The following is a 19028-nucleotide window of genomic DNA, read 5'->3' on the forward strand; positions in this document are numbered from 1 at the left end:
ATTGAAACTCGGAGGCGGTGGTCTATTTATATAGGTACATGTAATTTACAGATTAATGATGGACGGATGTACTTCTGAGAAACAATTTGTTCCAAGTCTAATTCAAATGACGGTTGTCATTTCTGTAAGCCCCACGGTTTCAGCAATCTGTACACCAAGCAACGCTGCAGATTTTTTTTTTTTCCTTTAATTTCAGAGGGCGAAGACGAAGTAAAAAAAGTGCAGTTCTTCAATTAAAGTGCATGGATGAGGTAAACTAATTTCAAGAGTTTTGAGTTTATTTAATACTGGCTCAGACTGGAACCATTCTGCCGTGTATCTGCTGCATTTGGGTTCTCATTGCCTGGACACTGCTCAAGACCTTATTCTGGTGTGTGACAGCTGTGATGCCAATCCTGGCCAGGTCACTGTAAGTTGAGGGAGAAAAAAAGAGGGAGAGGAAGATATGATGAGGGCTGAGAATCTCTTCCGGGCTTCATGCAGACACACATTTGAATCAGCCACAATTAATACAGCACAACAAGGCAGGTGTATTAAAATGTTTAATTAAGCAATTGAATGCAACAATGTAGGTGCTTTATAGAGGCTGTGCAAAATTATACTCAATCAATCAAAATGAAAGGCATTCCAGTTTTCTTTAAAAAAAATGAGGATGATGATTATGCAGCTCAAAGCAAAAAAAAAAAAAAAAAAGGAAAGGAAAATACTATTAAATCTAGATTTACCCTTTGTGTTACATCGCTGAGTACTTACTCCTGGTTCATGTGCACTACAGCCTCTAGCGTGGTATAACCAGCAGCAGTGAAGTTATCCTTATACCGGTCCATTTTAATAGCTTGGAGCCAATCGCCTACTGATACCATGGCGGAGAACTCAGGGGAACTTGGATCCAGCAAGGCAGTGTTAGGTCTGGAAATGGAAAGAGAAAGTATAGACAGATAATTTATCAGTGAGATGGCATGACTCAGAAGTCAGATGGTCCAAGACTGGGGAGGGGACCCAAAGTACCAAGAACAGACTTTAGATAGAATCACCAGAGACAAAAGTCATCATGTTATTTTTCAACCCTAATTTCATAAAGCTGCAAAAGCATGTCTCAATCACCCTACTTGTTTTGAACTTCATTTCTTGCATTTGTTTTATGTGGACCTCTTAATGCATTAAGGATCAGAACAGGTCTTTTAACAACCTAGCCTGGGGCAAAGGTTGGGGGGGTGGTGGGAGGTGGGGACGGCCCTCGTTGCTGAAACTGGCTCAGTCTTTGCAGACAGTCCCTGCCAGGACAGAATATCACAGACTTTAGTTCAGCAGCTATGGAAACCTTAGTGAAGGATAAGTAAGGAAAACTGAGAGCTTGCAACCTGCCAGACTTGATGGAAGCACAGAGAACACTGAGAGTTCAAGTCCGGCATGTTTCCAGCCAGGTTCGCAGGAAGGCTCAGTTCATTCAAACAAACGGGACAGCAGGGAGTTAATCCCCTCTTTAATCAACCCAGCCTGACCAGCACGTGTGCCAAGACTGGCAGGAAGAATGGCCACTTTGATCACTGTTTGGATTGTGGAATGTGCGTCTCGTCTTCCTTTGCTGGGGCTCCTAAGGAATGATTTCAACAAATTCTAAGCACTTCTTATTAACTTATTTATTAGTTGACGAGTTTCTCGGGCCAGGTGTTTACATTAGATCACCATCAAGAGCAACTGGAGTTCAAGGTAAGTGATCTGTCATCCTTCATGAGATTCATAAACAATAAATAACCTATTCATGGAAAATATTTATTAAGTGAATTATAGTCATCTTGATCATCAACCTACTTAATAAACATAGGATAAACATTAATAGGGTATTTTATACACCTTCACTACAATTTCCTGCATAGTAACCTTGCTACTTATTAAATTCTATTTTCTTAAACTTCCTTTCCATAGAAATTATAGAATGTGGTTGCTCTTAACATTTTGATCTGATTTTCATCCTGTTCCTTGTCCTTGAACATGAACATCTAAATCAGAATTATATAATCATCCTGAATTTTCAACCAAAAAAATCCTTTTCTTGTTAAAAAAAAAAAAATCAAGCCTATCTAATGGCCTAACTTTCTACATAGTAGAATTAATCCAATCCATTTTTATTTTAATTTTTCCCTAAGTTGTTTTGATTTGTATTACCTCTATTTTATATATTAACAAAAACTTATTTTATCAATCAGTTCTGTCCAAATAATAGCTTGTTTATTACCTTTCTCTTTGTCCACTATATTAATTAAATCGAATTTTTCAAGTAATATTCTGCAGATTTTTATGGTAAGAATAATCAAGATTTCATTTTTTCCTCAATTTTGAGCCAGTAACAAATATGGCCACATAGAGTCTGAGACATTACTGTTGAATGTTTACCAGGAATGTTTGTTAATGGACAAAAAAGTAGTTTGCATTTACTTCTAACTTTAACCAAGAGCAGTAGAAGAGCAACATGGAGGCACTAGGTACCTGACAAGGTTAAAATGACCTTAGAATGAAAATATCCTTACTCAGTATTAATTAATTCTAAGGGTCATTCTTGAGCTTATTCTCGAAGCCTTTGTGCTCTGTGTGGAACACCGTGACATTTGCCTAATTTTGTGCTGAATCACATACCACGCTATACTACATCCCATTATCAGCAAGCAGTAAGAAGTATCAAAGCTCTGTAACTACTATCAATGAGAAAAATTCAGGAGTGAGAAAAGTGTATCCAATAACTCAATTTGTTCTGCCTTTTGGTGCAAAGCACTACACAGAGTTAGCATGCTACCAGGAGAAGCCTCAAGTACCAAAGAGCTGGACTTGGACCTTCAGACAAACTACATGGGATCGGGAGCTGGAGATCTAAAAGTTGGGGGAGGTTTACCTTGGAACAGAAGAAACTAGCTACACCTGGAAAAGAGGTCTTAGCATCATCTATTTTCATCCTCTTGGGGAAGAGAAGAACCAAAAATAGGCCAGAAATGATGGGAGATTTTATTTTAGGTCATTTGCAGTATCTTTATCTTCTCTCTGGACTGAAATGCTTCTTTTTCGCTCTTTCCAGTGAAGTGCATATATGTGTGTTAAGTCGCTTTAACCATGTCTGACTCTTTGCCACCCTACGGACTGTAGTCTGCCAGGCTCCCCTGTCCGTGAGACTCTCCAGGCAAGAATAATGGAGTGGGTTGCCATGCCCTTCTCTAGGGAATCTTCCTGACACAGGGATCGAACTTGCATCTTGTGTGGCTCCTGCCTTGCAGGTGGATTATTTACCTATGAGTCACCAGGGAGGCCCCTTCCAGTGAAGTAACTATTTTCTCAAATATTCATCTGCATGTTTGTAACTTGATCCTGTTTCCTTCTCCTCTTGAAAGACTCAAAAAAGAGCAATTTTAAGAACGAAAACCAGTGAATCTCTTGCCTCAATTCACATTTTATTAACTCAACTTAGAGCTGTCTTGGAATCCTTATTTTTTGTTCCTATGTTTCTTCCCCTTTCAAAATATAGCATCTAGTAGCCTGACTATCTTCCAAAAGTACATTTCATCCCTCTTAAGTTTTCAGTTCCAGTCTCACAAAATAAGCACTTGAGCTTTTCCTTTGTTGTTTTTTTAAAACATTTGTTTTTCTGACTTTTGTTTGAGGCCTGACAGGTACAAGGCTCTTCAAAATGACGAACGGAAAACTACCTGAAATACTCCACTCGAGGAAGAAGCCACCCAGGTTGCAGACAGCTGTGAGGTGGCCTCTGACTAATAGCCAGAAATTAAAGTGAGTTATCACTTGCGTGCCACCACTGAGGTATTCTTTCATACGTCACTATTAAGAAGCAGAGCTGACCTGGAGCTCTCGGTCCCTGTCCTCTTCAAGCTGTTGGGATTGCGGATGAGTTTGTCCAGCATGTTGACAATCTGCCCAAATTTTGGCCTGTCGCTCCTCTCCTTCTGCCAACAGTCTAGCATCAGCTGGTGGAGTGCGATGGGACAGTCCATTGGAGGGGGCAGCCGATAGCCTTCCTCGATGGCTTTAATCACCTAGCAAAAAAAAAAAAAAAAAAAACCCACAGAATGGTATGTTAGTTTGCCAGGCAATCTGTTGTTAGAGGTTTACCCTCCTGCTCAGCAAGTTCCCTGTCCATTAAGCTGCCAGCAAGCTTGAGCATGGGAATAGCTCCAATTCTTTCACAGAAGCCAGAGCTGGACCTGAGAATTGCTGGCAGCAGGGCAGGGAAGCCAGCCGTTGCTATGAGGGCAGGCAATGCCCATCAGGAACTCCAAAGTGAAGATGCATCAGGGTTCCAAGGTGGTTAGAACCCAATCAGGCCAACCACATGGTGTTGGCCTGGCCCCCAGAGACCCAAGGGCAATGACCTTCTCTGTTCTTCTATCAGCTAAATGCTCTTAGCAAAAGGGATTCTAGCTTAGTTAAAGGCTTTAAAGACATTCCTTAGGATGCCTCCAAAATGCAAGTCCTTCTGCGTCACTTTAAGCCTGTGTCCTCTTTTATTTTTTATTTTCTTTGGCCACACTGCATAAGAGGCAGAATTTTAGTTCCCTGCCCGGGGATGGAACCCACACCCCTTGAAGCATATCTTAAACACTGGACCATGAGGGAAGTCTCATGTCTGTGTCCTCTTGCTCAGACAGCTGATGGGTCAATATCAGAGCCCATCTTCCAGTTCAGAAGACACTACTTCTCTGAATTAGCACATTCTTCAGCCCCTCCAGATGCCCCACCATTTTTACTTTGGGAAGACCAAAATACATAATTTATCAATTCTGTGTCTCTTTCTTGGTCTCAGCTGATCCTGCTAAAGGTGCTAATAGCTAGATTAAAAAATATAAAAATAATAATTTAAAAACCTTTTTTGGGGGACTTATATTTTAAGGGGACCCTGACACATCTAAGGAAGGCAGTTATAATGGTATGTGACAGTTGCCACCCATAATTCTGACTTTTCTAATTATCTTCACAGATATTACAATATTTTTCTCATTGACTTTTCTCTAAACCCCTGTTCTTCAGGGTGTGATTCCCAGTAACAATTATGGTAAGCCTCCTGCCAAAGTTAAAGAGGGGAATTATTTCTTAATTTCTAGCCTACTCATAAGCTTTGTTTATTAGTATTCTATAAGATTCTGGAGGTACTTTTGTTTGAGGATGCTTAAAAGTTTTATTTGTTTTTAAATCAGTCCTCCCCCGCTCCCCCAAAATGATAGTTCCTAGTGAAACTGGCTCTGGCTGCAGCCACGAGTTCCCCTGTGGTGCGTCGATTACTGCTCAATGATCAGCCTTCAACAGAAGATAATCAATTCAGTTGGGTCCAGTTTCTATACAGCAGTATTCTGTGGTTCTTTTTAACCAGGATACTGTTTCCGTGTAACAATTATCTTCTGATTTATTAAGCCCTCTGAATCCTTTTCTCCCATGTATTTTTGCCAACCTTCTACCATATTAATCTTAATTTACTCCTTCTAAAGCAGACTTCTATATGCTAATTTACTGAACATGCTTCTATTTATTTCTGGCAATGATAGTAGGTCAGTTTGATCCTTTGACTTTCTTTTATCTTTCCAGGTGCATGGTGTTGACTCTAGACTTGATGAAAACATTTTACATTGAATTGATGGGAATGTGAGCAACACTGGGCTGACGCCAGGTGAACACAATTTGTTATAAACCCTCAGACTACTTAGTATTCTTTCACTAGCTTCCTATCCACTGCCAGCTTGGAAGATGGCTTGTGGGTGAACAAAGCATATTTTCTCAGTTTACTGCTCAATGTTTGGGGCTGGGGGCTGGGGGGAGAGAGATGATTAAAACAAATTTGATGAAAAACTTGATAAATTAAACATATTTTTAACAGTTACTTTGACTCCATTCACCATATGCCAAATGAATTCTCCCATGAAAGTAATTCTCCAGTTACATTTCCTATTGATTGCTGTTCTACACAGACTTCAACACAGAGAGAAATACATGTGAATAATAGATCAATAATATTTGTGTGGGTGAATTGGCTTCAGATGCTTTTACATGGATAAAGGCAGACAACTAAAAGTTTAAAACAATGAAATTGTTTTAATATAATATAGAAATTGTCAAAACTAAGTCTTAAAATATTTATTTAGGGTGGGAAAAATGACATCTTTAGATATTCTGCTTTTATGAGCACTTGGCTGCTGCTCTCAACTGCAATAAACACAAGCGTAAAACATACAATAATTAAATAAGTAAATACAGACACTATTCCCTCTTTGAGGGCTTCTCTGGTGGCTCAGTAGCAAAGAATCCAGCTGCCAATGCAGGAGATGCAGGTTAGTTCCCTGGGTTGGGACGATCCCCTTGAGAAGGAAATTGCAACCTACTCTAGTATTCTTGCCTGGGACATCCCATAGACAGAGGAGCCTGGTAGGCTATGATCCATGGGGTTGCAAAACAGTCAGACACAACTTAGTGACTAAACAACAACAAACCCCTTCTTCTAGGTTGTTGGCCTTTGTTTCTCTGCATGTCTCTTACTCAAAGCCAAATGTTACTACAAGAAAGGTAGTTGAAGGTGTCTTCATAATCACATCAAACAGTAGATTACACACTGCTCACTTTCGTAGTCTGTCTCTGTGAGAGGTGGACTATAAAGAAAGCTGAGAGCCCACGAACTGATGCTTTTGAACTGTGGTGTTGGAGAAGACTCTTCAGAGTTCCTTGGACTGCAAGATCAAATCATTCAATCCTAAAGGAAATCAGTCCTGATTATTCATTGGAAGGACTGATGCTGAAGCTGAAGCTCCGATACTCTGGCCACCTGATGTGAAGAACTGACTCACTAGAAAAGACCCTGATGCTGGGAAAGATTGAAGGCAGGAGGAGAAGGGGACGACAGAGGATGAGATGGTTGGATGGCATCACTGACTCGATGCACATGAATTTGAGCAAGCTCTGGCAGGTGGTGATGGACAGGGAGGGCTGGCATGCTGCAGTTCATGGGGTCTCAATGAGTCAGACACGACTGAGTGACTGAACTGAACTGAACTGAGTCTGTCTCCAATCTGTAATTATCTATCAGTTATGCTAGCTGTTGTCTTTCTTCCTATTTGTTATGAACCTTCCTTTATAATTTATAGGTACTACAGTGTCAACACTACCATTCCTCTTAATCTGGTCAGAGAATTCTTTTTGCCCCATTGGACACAGAGTACATTAGCTTCTGTATTGCTCTAAACATTCTACTGATTAAGCAACCAGCATCCTACTTCTTGAGTGCACCTGGTTTTTCACTTAATTGCCAAGGTTTTGCAACATCCTGTTGTTTCAAGACAAGGCAAATGGTCAGGTAACATTCCACTTCAGAGAAAATTAAAAAAAAAAAAAAAACACCCTTTCTAAAATAGCTTTTATTAATGAATTGAGTATCACTCATTTGTAAACACATTAGATGCTAATATTTCACCTCACCCAAAATTATTAGGAAAGTTTTAAAAATGACCATTTTATTTTGTTCTGATTTCCAACCCTTCTAGAACTAATACTTTCCTAGAAATAGCTAGTAAGTGTCCTAAGAAGACCCCCCTGGTCTAGGTTTTTGTTTTTGTTTTTTCTTCTTTCTCACTGGAGATGTTTGTAATTAAATTCTATTACTCTGGAATCTTATTAGTGTCATTATTGAATGCTTTTCTAAAATTGCAGGCACTGTGGATACTCCCATACGAAGTAGTCCAGATGGTACATTTAAAGGGATGTGCATAATTTACAAAGGGTCATTTAGTGAAGCTTTATTTTAGAGTCCTCAAGGGGCAAGCTCTAATTACAATTTTGCCAGCTTTAAAATATTCACTAGTTTTCTTCCAATAAAACTTTCATTTCAATTTCACTGACTATGAAATGTGTTTTCATATATCCCTGCATTTTCTTAACACTCAAAGTTTAATTTTGTTTCAGTATGAACTTGAAAGCTAACCAAGTAAAAATACTGTCCCATATCACTAATCAGTTGAGCGCTGCATCTATCTGTCTATCAGTCTATCTCCCACACTATACTATTTAGGCTTTGTAGTTTTGGTCCCTGAAATCAATGACCATAAGTTTTAGCTAGATTACTAGACACATTTGTATTAAGACCCTGGAGTTTAATGTACCAGTTCACACTCAACACTTACTCCATCATGTGGTAACATGAAAGTGAAAGTGAAGTCGCTCAGTCGTGTCTGACTCTTTGCGATCCCATGGACTGTAGTCTACCAGGCTTCTCTGTTCATGGGATTTTCCAGGCAAGAGTACTGGAGTGGGTTGCCATTTCCTTCTCCAGGGGATCTTCCTGACACAGGGATTGAACCCAGGTCTCCTGCATTGCAGGCAGACGCTTTACCCTCTGAGCCACCAGGGAAGCCCATTAATATGAAACTTCCTGCATCTCAAAAAACATATCTTTCAGAACATAAAGACTCACATCTTGATTGGACATGTCCCAATAAGGTCTCTCTCCATAGGACATCACTTCCCACATAACGATCCCGTAGCTCCATACATCACTTGCAGATGTGAATTTACGATAGGCAATTGCTTCTGGTGCAGTCCACCGGATAGGAATCTTGCCACCCTGTGAACATCCAAGCTCTAGATTATTCCCCAAGTACACTGATGTGCCCTTTTAGTTTCTGAATGTTATTACTGCGTGCCAAGCAGGACAACAGCATTCCTGAGATAGCGTTCCAAACAATCAAAAGATACTTACTTGTTTATTCTAAATAAAATGTTCCAGATTGAGACAGTTCTCATATGTTTTCTTAAGTTATAGGGAAGTAAACAACTAATCTCCTTAATTATTTTTTTTAAAAGCCAACCTATTATCTGGGCTCTGCTTGAGGCAATACTATAGTGGAAAGGATATTTTAAGTTTTACAAAATACACATTATCTGTGGTGTATACCAATGAATGTGCAGCTGACAGTAATTTTGACTTCTTGTTGGATTCTCTTACCCAGCAGCACAAAACCAATACTTAGTACTGCTTCAGAAATCATGAACTAAGGAATTTAAATATGAATATTTCTATATACTCCATTGTCATCCAGTTCTGACAGAACATAAGAAACATGCCTAACTTAGCTGGAAGATAATTTGTTGAACAGGCTCTTAGAGGAAGTCAGATAGTACCAGATGCTAGAGCCATTACTGATTTTAATGGAGGGAGGGCAGGATTTTGATTATTTAATTTTCTAAAAAGACACCTGCAAAAATGGTAAAGCAGTTAAATATCACCCCCCCAAAAGTTTAAAGGTCTCAAATGTCTCTTCTTGATTATGCTTATGTGCAAGGTATTTTTAACGGAGTTTCAAATTTCTTAGGGTTCCATCTGGAGAAATTAATTCAACTTTAATTCAGACCCTTAAACTGTTCAAGAGGACATCATTTAAAAGTCTTCTTTGCTTCATTAGGGCTACTAAAGAGGGCAATAAACTGTACCATAAATTTCATTGATTCGCTCTACTTTACACTGTTATTACATTTATGCTTGTTCCATGCAGTGAGACACTTGTGCGGCCTTCCTTAAATATTTTGGCTATATAAATGTATCATTCAAGAAGCTTCTTTGTACTTTCCTTTCTCCAACTACTGGGCGGGGTGGGGGGGCAGGGCGCGCGGGGAGCGGGGGGGCGGGGAATAAAAAGTCTTTAGCATTGACAAAGGTGTATTCTTTCCTGAATGAATGGACTTAGAATTTTCAAGAAGGTATGTGTAAGAATCAAAGCTACAGCCATAGAAATGGAACACTAGCAGGAAACATGCACACACACACACCCCAAACTATACCAAAAAAACCCCTAATGCTTACTATTACAGATGCAAAATGGTTAGCATTAACGGAGGAAAATGGCTGGTCTGCTTCATGTTGATTTTACCAGTGTCAGCCCTAATGGCCAATAACTTTTATGATTCTGTGTTTATTCCATTAGTATCTTATATTCAGATTGTCCAGCTAAGATAGCAAAGCCATTAACTGTATACTGATAACTCTTCACCATGCCTTAATCCCAGCTTATCTACTAGTAGTAAAATGCAGGCCATTAGATACTGGGAAACCTTGTGTAGTGTAAATGTTTTATAAATCCTGTATATACATTCTCAGATTCGGTAGGCAGCTGACTAGAAACATTGTTCTGTCTTGTTTAAAATAAGACTAAAAAAAAAAAAAACAAAGAAAAGGAACCACATATAAAATCTAAAACAAACTAACTGGAAGAAAGGAAGGAAGCAAAGTAGATTAAGTGTGAAAAAATACAATAATGTGATGCTCTAAATTGTGATAATACATTTAGAGCGTATTTCAAAATTTCTCTTCGAAACATGGTTTTAAAAGGGATGCATGGCTATGAAGAGGCTCTGAAGAATGAAGTAACTTATAAATATCATAAAGGGCTTAAACATCAAGTGAGAGGAACAGTTTCATTAGAGTCAAAGCTCAGAGGTCACAAATCCTTCTTACCCTGGTGGTATATGCTGCTTCCGGGTCGTCCTCTAGCACTCGGGACATGCCAAAATCAGACACTTTGCAGACCAGGTTGCTATTGACCAGAATATTCCGTGCGGCCAGGTCTCGATGGACATAGCTCATATCAGATAAATACTTCATCCCAGACCCAATGCCACGAAGCATGCCCACCAGCTGAATGACCGTAAATCTGCCATCATTCTTCTGCAGAGGAAAGGAATGGTACAATCTCATTAACATTAAGCCTAATTAATTTTCATGAAGCATTTATTACTTGGATCTTTTTTGATATCTGTATCCGCTGTGCAGTGAAATTCAATACGATTTCCGGGCCTTTTGGACCAAAGTCACTAATTCATGAGTAGAGTATGAGCAAGGAGCTGGGTTTGCTTCCTGTGATAGATGGAAATTATCCAACGGTAATGAATCCTATGGCTCCAACAGCCCACAATACAAAAATAAATCAAATGCTACCCTCCTTGAACATGGACTAGTAAAGAGCCTTTAAAAATCACATCATTCTCTCTTTCTCCTCTTCTTCCTCTGCCCCATTAAAAAAGGTCTGTGTACAACCAAACAGAACACACATTCAGAGTGTGTTAGAGTTTTCTAAATACCAACATTCTTGGGTTTAATATAAAGTAGTTACATACCCTGAGGAATGCATCCAAGGAGCCATTCTCCATGTACTCTGTTATGATCATTACTGGTTTACCTAGAGTTTCCAGAAAGAAAAACACAAAACCCTTGATGAGCACTGCAGTTAATGAGATAAAAATGGGCTGTGCACAATTTTCCTGCCAAGACACCTGTCTTGTGCGATCTAATTTAATTAAAACAAGCCAAGCTTATGCCTCAGCTGTGGGGAGCTAGGAATGAAATATTAAAAGGACGAGTAGGTTTAAATTCCATCTGGAACATTAACCCTTTGGGTAGCTTGTTGACAAGGTCTTTAACTAAAGTGGCCTCCAGTACCCAGGGGCATGTGATGAGTATTTGCTCTCTCAACCAAATGGAGAAGAAGATAAATGATCCATTTAAAGGAAAAAAATAATCTTTAGGTTAATTAATTAATTTTGCCCCCAGAAGAGACAACTGTGCAATGCTGAAGGAATCAATGAACACAGAAAGGCTGTTTTTTTTTGTTTGTTTGTTTGTTTTTTACTTATTTAGAGAAACCCAAGTTTCCAGGAGCAGTAGCTATGCTGAATACTTCATTACCTGGAACTCATCTTAAAGCTCAAGCATGTACAATCTTAGCTTTCCCCCCTGCCTCACTCAGGTCAGGGACTATAGCCTTTCTTTTCCCTTTTCCTATCTATCAATACACTGTGTATCTGATTCTTTAAGATGCCAACCTCAGCAGCAGCAACAACATGACAGGAAAGGGTCAATAAATGGTTTCATCTTAGCAACATCCCAGTCCCCTTTGTAAGCAAAGAAATCAAAATGATTTTAAGGTTTGGAGATGTGGGGACACACTTTCATTTCCCTTTCGTTTTCTTTCTGAGGACCTTAGGAAATAAGGATGGTTCTTTAGTTTCTTAATCCCTGGCAATGGACTCAAGGTCTGAAGTTCCTTCTTTCTGAAGTTATTTGTAGGGTCACAAAGACTCAGACATGACTGAGTGACTTTCACTTTCACTTTTTCTTTTATGGGAGTGAAGAGCGAATTGAAAGTAAATCTTTGATATTTTACTAAGGCTGGGGTAAAGCTGGAGAAGGCAATGGCACCCCACTCCAGTACTCTTGCCTGGAAAATCCCATGGACAGAGGAGCCTGGTGGGCTGCAGTCCATGGTGTAGCTAGGAGTCGGACATGACTGAGCGATTTCGCTTTCACTTCTCACTTTCATGCATTGGAGAAGGAAATGGCAACCCACTCCAGTGTTCTTGCCTTGAGAATCCCAGGGACGGGGAAGCCTGGTAGGCTGCCGTTTATGGGGTCGCACAGAGTCAGACATGACTGAAGCGACTTAGCAACAGCAGCAGCAGCAGCAGGGGTAAAGCAAAGAGAATAAAAGAGAGTCCCTGGGAGGAAAATAAAATATTAGTTTGATAAATGAAACTAATTTTTGACTTATCAAAAATACTCATTGTTGTCCTTGTGGTTATGATTTAATCATGGAAACTGGACTGGGATGTGTCATTGCCAGAAAGTCCCCAGAATTATTCTAAACGGATACATTTTCACCCTAACCCTATCAAATCAGACTCTCTACTGGCATAGGGAAAGGGTATATGTCTTCATTTCAAAGGCCAAATTTTAGAAGGGCAGAAGTTTTTAATATCAGTGAAGCCCTATTTATCAATTTGTTTTTTGGATATGCACTGGGTGTTGTGCCGAAGAAATCTTTCTAAGGCAAATATGTTGAATTAGGAAACAACACCTTGGACATTTTATTTACAAGGGATGAAGGAAAGCGGACAGAAGCAGGAATCTCGGTGTAAAGGATGAATAAAACCACTTCTAATCTATTTTCCCTTGGCTGCTGGGAGAGGTCCCTAACTGCCTTGCCATCCTCCATCATATAAATAGGAAGCCCTGAGTCCTTAGACTCACTGACCCTCTATCTCCAAGACCACACAGAACAAATGCATCTAAATGAGTTTTAATGAACCTGCCTCAATCAAATGCTACTTTGTCAACTCATGAGAAAGGGTGATCCCCCTGGAGGTACATTAATACCTACTTCCTTTTCACCAGGCCCCTCTGGAAATGTGGGGAAGAGAGCACCAGGTTCTAAAGAGAGGCGGGTAGTGGTGAGAATTTATAGTCTCTGACCATTTACAAAGTTACTCAAGGAACTCAGACTCTCACTTCGCCTTTTCACCCTTACACCTCCCTAATCTGACAGTTGGCATCATCTTCACAGTTTTTCTACATTCCTTTTCCTGTTTATTGAAAGTATCCATTTGTCAGAATCTATGAGCGCTACAAGACAAATAAAGATGAGTGTCTGCATCGGCACAGAGGGGCTTATAAAATGGTTCCTGGTTGGACTCCTGGGTGGAGGCATACCCATCCCCAGAACAGGCAGGGATGCCGTGGGGAAGGGAGAGGTGGGAGGGGAGGAGTGGGGGAAGGGGATCGCTCCTCTGGTGGAAATTTTAAATCATTTTAATTCATTGACAACTGCATTATGCAAATGCATCCAGTCATTTATAACAGTTACAGCTGTAATAGCTACGGGTTTTAGAGAGGCGCGGTGGGATTTTAGCACAAAGATCCCCTGTTTCTTCTCTCTTCTGCAGAGGTGCTACAAAAATCACTGTCTGCCCCAGCAAAAACACCCCAAGCTGAACAGAGCCTCCTTGTGAGAAAATGGACCTGCAGAAGTATTTAAAGGGAATGTTATCTTTTAATTAAAGAAGTGAAGGGCTCCGGGCAAGCCCAGAGGCCACAGGCTACAAAAAAAAAATAAAAAGAAAAAATCCTGTCTGTAAAACTAATCTTAAAAAGCAAATAGAGCTATTCTATGCTAATTATAGCCTTCACCTTAGGTGGAAAATTATATACCCTTAGCACCAAAGTTCCTTTTTTAAAGGATTCCAAAGCTGGGGGAAAGATGTACTTCTTAAGACATAACAGTACCAGTTAACACTTGTGTGTTTTTTTTTTTAATTGGCTATATAAGCATTATGCCATACACCCTAACTATTTCATTCAAAATAACCTTATAATGCAAGTTCTATTTTTGTCTCTATTTTACAGATGAGGAAACTGAGAGCTTGAGCAACCAGTCAAGACCTCACAATTTACTAGCAGAAGATGGTGTGCAAATCTTTGGTCACTAGGCCAAAGAGACTCAAAGGGTGGTCCCAGGGACTACAGCGTGGCTGACCTTGAGCTCTTTAGATCGTGAGCTCATGGGCCCCTAACCACTGAATCAAACCTCTGAGGATGAGGTCCAGGAAAGTGTTTCAGTGAGTTTTCCTGAAATCTGATGGATGAAGTATGAGGACCTTTAAATGAATGTATATTTGCTGTGACTTTCTAATAATTCCTTATTTTCCCTGCCTAAAGATTGTGTACCCTTGCACGTTATTGACCTCTTTGCCCCAGACCTAATGTCCAATGTTTATACTCATCGCCCCCACTTCACCCAGTGCAGCCACCACTCTGCACCGGTTGATGGAGGACGCTTTTCCCAGGCACCTGGAATCAAATGGTACACTGGCTTCCTGGAGACATAGCCCCAGGCTTACACGATCCCTGACTTGTAGTAACTGTAGTAGGTACTAAGACTTCTGGAATATAGCCATTTTCAATAGGAACCATTTCACCTGCCTTGTTCATGTGGTGCTTTATAAGTGGGTCTTAGCCAGCCTTACAGATGTATTCAGGGTTTGCTTCGCAAAATGCATCTGTTGAGCTGTGTCGTATTTTAACTGAAGCGTGGTTCACGGGCTCAGCGAATGCTAATGGACTAAAAAAAGGAAGGTTCAACCAGGTGTTACTGGAAATAGGTGCTGAACTGCAACTGCCATAAATCAGGCCGAGCAGACAAGCAAATCCCCCAATATAACAGATTTCCAGGATGCACTCCTCGCATCTGGAACCAAAGCTTCGAGCACAAGGTGTGGCGAAGTTCTCTAGTGTTTTATAGGAAAAGTACTTAAAATTTATTTTGCTTACCATCTGCTTGCGCCTACCCTGTGACAATCAGTTTGGTCTAGCAAACATTTGAAAGATGGCGAGGCATACTAAAAATCTGCAATATTAATTTTGCTAAAATCTCACACAAGCTGCTTTGGAAATAGAGTATCAGCCTACAGCACAGACCCATTTAGAACTGACTACAAGATTAATGACTTGTCCTGCACTGATTTCCTCCTATTAGCAATCAGTGGGTCTGTTCCATCTGTCATTTCCCTGGAAAGAAAATGTGTGTTTAATTTGCCAGTAACTTCTAACTTGGCTTTGTAAAGGGAGCGACCCACGTACATTTGGTGACAACTCCTTCCAAGTGAATGATATTCGGGTGATCAAACTGTCCCATGATGCTGGCCTCGCTTAAGAAGTCCCTTCTCTGCTTGTCTGTATATCCAGCTTTCAGTGTCTTGATAGCCACATAGATTTCTCTTTTGCCAGGCACTTTGAGACGCCCACTGCATACTTCACCAAATTCACCTTTGAGAGAGAAAAAGAATTGACTCTGAACCAGAAACACATTAAAAGTAAAAGAATAATAGCTAGCATTTGTGAAGTGTTTATTACACACTGAGCACTGTGCTGGTATTTTATGTAGATTAAGGAAATTTCAGGTACACAGCTATTTACATATATAGACACACACAGTATATTCATAAGCCTTTATATAATCCACATATATCTATATTTAATATTTACGAAGAAAACAGGCTTATAGATACAGACTTACCCACTCCTATGACTTTTTCAATCTTAATGCAGGATGCGTCGATTTCTTTGGCAAATTCTCGAACTGCTTGGTTGGGATCTTCATATGTAAAGGGATCCACGTAGGTTCTAACACCTGAGTAACAGACATGCAAAAGATTGGCAAAACACTTCTGTGAGTACATGCTAAGTTGCTTTAGTCATGTCTGACTCTTTGTGATGCTACAGACTGTAGCCAGCCAGGCTCCTCTGTCTATGGGATTCTCCAAGCAAAAATACTGGAGTAGGTTGCCATACCCTCCTCCAGGGGATCTTCCTGACCCAGGGATCGAACCTGCGTCTCTTACATCTTTTGCATTAGCAGGTGGGTTCTTTACCACTAGCACCACCTGGGAAGCCCGAACACTTCTCAGGAACCACTGATAAACTGAAATTCTCTGGATCTAAAAACACTCGGCACAGGAAAAGTTTTCTTAGCATGAAAAAAATAGCATAGGAAAATGTTTAAAGTCTCGCTCTATGTTTTGTTAGCAGGTAAACAAGAATTGTTTGCTACGGAAAAGGCTGTAGCTCTACAGAGTTCCTGGAATGCCTTCACACTTCAAGGATGACATTTTAAAAACCACCTATCCCGCGGAGGGAAAGAGGGTCTCTGTAAGGGAATTTGGAATGTGTTAGCTAAACATTGTTGTCCTGGGGACTTCCCTGGTGGTCCAGCGGTTAGGCCTCCACGCTTCCAGCGCAGGGGGTGAGGGTTTGATCTCTGGTTGGAGAACTAAGACTTCCGCAAGCCACGTGGCACAGCCAATAAATAAATAATTGAAAGCAACAAAAATGACTTAAAAAATATATTGTCCCAATCAGCTGCTCAAGTCCTATGCACCATCTCCAGCTTTCTTCCCTTAGGGAAGATTCAGAAACTGTTTCAAACGGTCGGGCTACAAGGTGTCACATTTTGCCCCATATCCACCAACAATTGATAACAGTAAACAAAATAAGCCTAGGTTGAATGGACAAGTGGGATAATTAATCTCCTAGTGGATTTGAAAATGCAAACTCTATATTGGAGTTCCAGTTTTATTCAGTTTTGGAAAGAAGGTGCTGTAAGTAAAGACACTGAATTTCACCTGGACACTTCTATTGAAGAAAATACTGTAGCTGAATCATAAATGCTTTGAATACCAGGAAGGGTAATTCAGCCACACCCTACAGTCACTTGTAAGCTGAATTCAGAATGTGAGCACCTAGGCAGCCAGAAATGTCTGGGACAAGATGCATTAGAAATTAGTGGGGACTTTCCACTGGCATTCACACCTTGCCTTTCCCTTCTGGAGCTCCTGGAGCTTTGGGGCACTGAGAGGTATAGGATACAGGTTGGCCCAATCCCCTTGATTTCCTAAGACTGTCAGTTTTGTCCTCATCTCAAAAAAAAAAAAAAATTATATCATTTTTGTTATTAAAACTATATACTACATGCAAATGAGAAAGTGTGCTTTTAGCAAAGGAACAAGATGAACAAAGGGAAAATTACCGGATATTCCATGACCCTTCATCACTTGGTATGCTCTAGCCAAAAAAATCTTTCTCAAGATTATTCTTCCTGCCTTGCCCCCTGCTAACAAGGTAGCTATTAACCACTTGGTACTATTTAAATGAAAATTAGTTAAAATTAAATGAAATTAAAAATTTACTTCCTCATTCACGACTAGCTAATTTTCAAGTATCCTACAGTGTGTGGTCACTGGCTAATGAGTTGGATGGTGCAGATAAAGACCTACCATCACATCAGCAAGTTCTAGTGGGTGGTACTCCTGAAGAGTCACTAACCACTGTCCATTTCATAGTCTTCTATCTTCCTCAGGTCATTCAATTCTTTGAATTTATTCTTTGGAGCCACTTGGAACATCAAAATAACTAAAGTCTACTAAAGAAATATTGACAGTCTCGATTTCCATAGCACAAATTCCGCTGTGTGTGTTCAATTCCTTATTGTATTTGTCCCCAAAATTTTTACTTCAGAAAAATTGTTACCTGTTAAATCTTGCCACCAAGCTACAAGACTGACCCAGCTACCAAAACTTTTTCAGGGTGGAGGGTAAAATAAGAGGAGAAAACATTTAAGGAAATCCCCCAATCTCCATCTTTAATCTCACCTTAAACAAACACCAATCACCTATTTTAGTTAGATATGCTGAAGTATATTATTTGGATAATTCCATGAACAGAAAATAATATTAATAGCCAAATGAATATTATTTAGACATTTCTAAACTGAAAACACAAGAAATGCTCTAAAAATAAAATTACTTTTATCCCGATTTTCTGTACCTTGGTTCAAATGTTTCTCTTCGTCTGCTTCTTGCTTTGCTTTACTGTATTTACTCCGTCTATTAAAAGATAAAAAATATATATATATTTTCAGAAGCTGTAAACCACAAGTTCTTTGCTCCCATAAGTCAGGTAGTATACACATTTCACAGATGAGAAAACTGAGGTTTATGGGAGGTAAAATAATAGGGTGAATAACTTGTCACCTTGATATTAATAGTAAACAATGGTTTCAAATACAAGCAGAGTCCAGAGTCTCTACTCTTAACCACAGTATTAAACTGAGGTGATAAAGCAAATATCTTATAATATAATTAGAATTTTAAATCTTCAGGAGACATTTATTGTATTGAAGATAGATTATAATTTACTGGCTAATTCCCCCACATATAATCTCCCTACTTAGTTTCTCTAAGTTTGGTATTGACATGTAAATAGTGCTACATTGAAAATGGCTAACTAACAAGGTCCTACTGTATAGCACAGGGAATTCTGCTCAATATGATGTGGCAGCCTGGATCAGAGGGGAGTTTGGGGGAGAGTGAAACATATATATGCCTGAGTCCCTTTGCTGTCCACCTGAAGCTGTCCCAACAAAACAAAATAAAAAGTTAAATAAAAAATAAGTTTCCCTTGGTGAATTCTGCACAAGGCAATAATGGTCATTATGTGATAAGCAACAGTAAGCCCTGTTGCTTTCACCACAATAACCACTTCCACACACACACACACACACAACCTCATTATCTCATTATCATGTTATATGATATCCTTAAAACAATAGTTTTGTGGTTATTGGCTTCAATTGCTGCATACAAATTCCTAAATTATTAATGACAATTTAAGA

The 19028-nt window shown here is 39.7% G+C and overlaps 1 protein-coding gene across 1 annotated transcript in view; it reads right to left on the reverse strand.

The window, feature by feature from the left end:
- Positions 1-292: 292 nt before the first annotated feature.
- EPHA4 (EPH receptor A4) overlaps positions 293-19028 on the reverse strand; it is a 158357-nt gene continuing 139621 nt past the window's right edge. Inside the window, exons 9-17 of the mRNA XM_068968913.1 lie at positions 18182-18240; positions 15876-15989; positions 15440-15625; positions 11146-11207; positions 10487-10696; positions 8450-8599; positions 3844-4037; positions 754-909; positions 293-407 (exon numbers count right to left, since the gene is read on the reverse strand). Coding sequence (XP_068825014.1) covers positions 293-407; positions 754-909; positions 3844-4037; positions 8450-8599; positions 10487-10696; positions 11146-11207; positions 15440-15625; positions 15876-15989; positions 18182-18240 — 1246 coding nt within the window. The remainder of the gene's footprint in view (positions 408-753; positions 910-3843; positions 4038-8449; positions 8600-10486; positions 10697-11145; positions 11208-15439; positions 15626-15875; positions 15990-18181; positions 18241-19028) is intronic.

The sequence above is a fragment of the Capricornis sumatraensis genome, chromosome 3 (assembly GCF_032405125.1).
Source record: "Capricornis sumatraensis isolate serow.1 chromosome 3, serow.2, whole genome shotgun sequence".
Lineage (NCBI taxonomy): Eukaryota > Metazoa > Chordata > Mammalia > Artiodactyla > Bovidae > Capricornis > Capricornis sumatraensis.